Source organism: Aplysia californica, unplaced genomic scaffold, assembly GCF_000002075.1.
Source record: "Aplysia californica isolate F4 #8 unplaced genomic scaffold, AplCal3.0 scaffold00852, whole genome shotgun sequence".
Lineage (NCBI taxonomy): Eukaryota > Metazoa > Mollusca > Gastropoda > Aplysiida > Aplysiidae > Aplysia > Aplysia californica.
Window position 1 is genome coordinate 94,480 of NW_004798122.1, and position 4,902 is coordinate 99,381.

General features: G+C 39.4%; 1 protein-coding gene across 1 annotated transcript; it reads right to left on the bottom strand.

The window, feature by feature from the left end:
* Positions 1 to 938: 938 nt before the first annotated feature.
* On the bottom strand, positions 939 to 4,471 carry LOC101848922 (TATA-binding protein-associated factor 2N). The gene is made up of 2 exons (XM_005110105.3): positions 4,269 to 4,471; positions 939 to 1,794 (listed from the first exon to the last, which is right to left on the bottom strand). Exons 1-2 carry the CDS (start codon positions 4,399 to 4,401, stop codon positions 1,322 to 1,324), a joined length of 606 nt encoding a protein of 201 aa, XP_005110162.1. The 5' UTR covers positions 4,402 to 4,471; the 3' UTR covers positions 939 to 1,321.
* Between the last annotated feature and the right edge of the window lie 431 nt (positions 4,472 to 4,902).

Sequence of the window (4,902 nt, forward strand, 5' to 3'; positions counted from 1 at the left end):
TGTGTGTGTGTGTGTGTGTGTGTGTGTGTGTGTGTGTGTGTGTGTGTGTGTATGTGTTGAAAACAGGGTTATCTTAGACTAATTTTAAGGACACACCCCAGTGACCACCCACCTTAACCCCGTGGACTTGCTTCGTAAAAGCTTAACCCCGTGGACTTGCTTCGTAAAAGATGCAGAGATAATGAAGTCGCCGTGGAATCTGACACCCGCCAATTTTTGGGGCTTTTTCATTTTATCTTGCTTAGACTTTTTTTTAAACCCTATTCGTACGCCCTGGGGGTCATTTTCTACCATCGGGAGTGTATTCTTCACATTTTAAAATACTTTAAGTACCGAGATCTTTTTGAAACTTTCAGTATTTCTAAAACAAATCTTATTGACAGACTGCTATGCGAAGCGTACGGATCGGATAAACGAGTAAATTTCCTCTTTGGAAAGTGGTGGCACGCACAGAGTTCCCCACGTCGTATGGATACGATAATAAAACTTGACGTACGGATAGGATTAAATACCCATCTGTCTTAAATGTGAGGCAGCGTGGTGAAATCATGCTCTCGTCAAAATAATCAAAGTGAAGAAACTTGCATTTTTCCGATGGTTTCTGAATTTTATTTTTTTTGGGGGGGGGGTTTTGCTCAGTGCCTTTCTTGCCCATTAAAGAATTCATTTCTGTGTGGATTTTTCTGAAAAACGTTGATTAAAGGCACAAAGAATGTAAATTTTCAGTTACCAAGGACTCTTAAGCTACCGAAATAACTAATCTTTGGCCGCCATTTTCTCACTATAATTTTACCTCTGAAAACAGGTGACCCCCACCTCCTTCTTTCGCAAATATCTCGACTTGTATTCAAGGTAAATGGGTATTTTTTCATCCAAATAAAGACAAAGGAACAAGCTTTAAGATGATACAAATAACTCTTCATGCCCAAAAATTGACGAGAGCCTGATTCCACCACACTGCATCACAAATAGAATTGGAAATATTTGCGATTGAAGGAGATAAATTCGCCTTACTATGATGTCAGAGGAAAAATTCGCAAGAAAGAAAGTGGCAGCCAAAATTAATGATGACTTCCAAAGCTTTAGAATCTTTGGAAACAGCAAATTAATTTTTTTGGGCCGTACCTTTGACCAATGTCTTCAGTCAAATCCACAAATAAATGTTTTATTTTTTAATGAACATAAATGAAGTTTAGCTTGACCAAAAAATAAAAAACCCGATAAAGATTGCCATACCGGCGGTAAAATGTGTGGGGGTTTTAAAATGTATTTTTCTACCTTTATTCTAACGAGCGTGTGATTTCAAGACGATGTGTCACGCTTATAATATACTACTCACCTCAATCACAGGATCCCCTGGGGAGTCTGTGGTAGGGGAGCCAGTGGGGTAGCCACCAGTTGAACCACCGTAGCCTCCCGTTGAGCCACTGTAGCCACCAGTTGAACCACCGTAGCCTCCCGTTGAGCCACTGTAACCACCAGTTGAACCACCGTAGCCTCCCGTTGAGCCACTGTAACCACCAGTTGAACCACCGTAGCCTCCCGTTGAGCCACTGTAGCCATCAGTTGAACCACCGTAGCCTCCCGTTGAGCCACTGTAGCCATCAGTTGAACCACTGTAGCCTCCTGTTGTACCACTGTAGCCATCCGTTGAACCAGTAGGATAGGAAGTGCTGCTTCCCACTTGCCTCTGAAACATGCCACGTTTCTCTGAGCCGGCTGTGGCGCCGCCCTCTGTCTTCTCCAGGGCTTGGAGAAGGAGCTTCATCATGTCCAGTTCTTTCTTCGTCAGACCTAGGGAAGTAAATGTGGCGTACCGTGGTGAAATCAGGCGCTCGTCAATATAAAGAAATCAACAAAGCAGGCATTTTTTTTTCAACTTGATGAGCAATTTTTGTCAATTTCTTTTTTTTTTTTGGGGGGGGGTCTCAACACCGTTCATGTCCATTAAAAAAACCTCATATTTCTCTGTGTATGTTGCTTAAAAAGCTTTATTAAGGCACATACACACTCAAAAGTAAATTTTCAATCACCATGGACACTTAAGCTTTGTAAGTCACTAAACGTTGGCAGTCATTAATTTCAGTCCTTCTTATTTTTATCTCTGAAACCAGGAGACTCCATCTTCAATTGCAAATATTCAAAGGTTTCATTCTGAAGTGATGAACATTTTTTTACACAGGTACAGAGCGGGAAAAGTGAGATAAAGAGAGAAAAAAGGGGGTGGAAGAGAAGAAGGGGGACACAGAGAGAACGACTACATATGGGGATAGGAAAGAAGGGTTGGACCTTATACATTAATTAAGAATTGAAGGCCCGTTTTTACCAATGATAGTACATAACAAGATGGGCCACTTCTCTCTTTGAGCCAATTAAAAAAGTGTCCTCAAAATTTGGTGGCGCCCTCTTCACAAAAGCGCACTCTTTGCGAACAGAGTTACCCTACTTGAGTTTTTAAAAAATCAAAGTGAAACTAGCAAGTTTTGGGATAAATTTCGGAAGAAGGCTTTTTTAAAATGGTTACGCTGACAAAAAACCTCTTCTGGAGGAAAGGGTGATGGTTTTCTTCGTTTAATTTGACTTTAGAATGAAAGGCGAGAGGTCATTAAAATTTTAAAAAACTAAAACTCCGCACTGAACGTACCCGAACTGCTAATGAACAGCAGTCGATCTGCGCACGCAAGGAGGTGCTATTCCTATTCTTCTTCGGGAAAAACGAAAGAGAGCTTCAAAACAGACTGCAGCGCCATCTGAAGCAAAGAGCATACTTCCTGCGGACACTTTTTTGGCTGAGTGGCCCATCTTGTTATGTACTATCATTGTTTTTACTTAGAGGAATACAGAATCGATACTTTTATCTATTTGTGGTGGTCGAATTTCATTATTCAAAAGGCTTTGTAATGGCTACATCGACTGACATGCGGTTTTCGCCAAAATATTCTTTAAAATATTCACCAGACCATGACGCCCTTCGTTTTTTCAATTTTGAGACATTTTTTTCTCAAAAAGCTAAATTTCTTTATTTCTCCGATCGCTTTTGTAGGCCGACGCTTCTGTCTCTGTCATTTGAGAAAATCCGCTAGGTTTGTTTATTTCAAGTCGTACTTCCGTTCGATACTATCGCGCATTGTCACGCAATATTGAGCACTATTAAAAGTGTGCGACCCGTATAGATCTAGCCTCAGGTTTTCTTTTTTGACTTGGTGCTAAATTCGATTGATGCCCATCATCGCTTTTTCTGGACTCCTTTGTCTATTACATATTTGGCAACTTGGAAACACATGTGTCACTTTCCTCACAAGATTTATTGCTCCATTCCTGTAGAGTGTAAATATAGTTGGCCAATGACTTTCAGTTGATGTTAATGCACCGATCATTCCTTTCATCGAAAGGGGGCCCATCTTGTAATAATCTATTATCTATTTGTGGTGGCCGAATTTTGCTATTCAAAAGGCTTTTTAATGGCTGCATCGATCGACATGCGGTTTTCGCCCAAAAGATTCTTTAAAATATTCCCCAGATCATGACGCCCTTCGTTTTTTTCAGTTTTGAGACAGTTTTGCTGCAAAAGGCTAAATTTCTTTATTTCGCCGACCGCTTTTGTAGGCCGACGCTTCTGTTTCTGTAATTTTAGAAAATTGTAAATATATCATAAGCCAATGACTTTCGGCTGACGTTAATGCACTGATCATTCCTTTCATCGAAAGGGGGCCCTGCTAGTATTATATAATTGTGGATGTTTGTTTTCTATAGCTGAAATAAACTACGGAACGTACAACCATGAAGAAATAACTAAAGGTAGTTCAAGGACCAAGCTAAGTTTTTATCAATTCAGTAAGTGCTTGCATTCGCCTAGAAAACTTAGAAAAATATAAAACATTATCGGCCTTTTTAATTATGATTTTCCCATTTTTCATGTCAATGCAGTGTTCAAGACATAATTATTTCGTTTTCCATGATATAAAAACTGAGACTTCCGTTCACATGCAATGCGCACTGAACCCACAATGACCTGACGATTGAGTCCCTTCATCGAAAGGGGTACCCAGCTAGTTAAACATAAGTAGGATTCGAAAAAAAAATTTAAATTTTTGAAATAATAAACTACTTTACAAATAAACAAATTTAGAAAGTAAATGAATAAACTGAACAAATAAGTAAATGGACAAATCAATCAATCAATCTAGCAATCAATGTAGTATCTGCACCCAACGTTTACCAAGAGCAACTTATAGATTATTTTCTCACAAGCCATGTACGGCACTCACGGGAGTTCCCAAAAGAGCGTCGCGAGTGGAAGGAGTTCAAATCCCTCTCTGCCCTGTCCACTATCGCCGCTCCCTTCACTAGGGCCAGCAGGCAGACGAATGCAGCCAGAAACATAACCGGAGCCTTCAGCATGGTGCAGGGAACAGATCTGTGGGGGTGAAGAAGAAGAAGAAATTAATAGATATATTATTACGTGGCATCGTGGTGAAATCAGGCGCTCGCAAAAATCATGAAGTCAAAATTAAAGAACCGGCCTTTTTTTTTTATTCTTTTGGCAATTTTTTTCGATTTATTTTGTCCGGGATTTTATTTTATTTTATTTTGTTATTTTATTTTATTTTATTAATTTTTTTTTTTGGGGGGGGACTCCGATCATTTTATATTCACTCAAAAACACAATTCTAAGTGGACCTTACTGATAAACGTCGATAAAAGGCACATACATTGAAATTTGCAGATGTCAAGGACTGTCAAACTTGGAAAGTCATCAAACTCTGGCATTTAATTTTTCTCTGTAACTGTACCTCTGACACCAGGTGACTTAACAAAATCAACAAAATCAACAAGAAGAAGAAGAACAACAACAACATCATCATCATCATCATCATCATCATCATCATCATCATCATCATC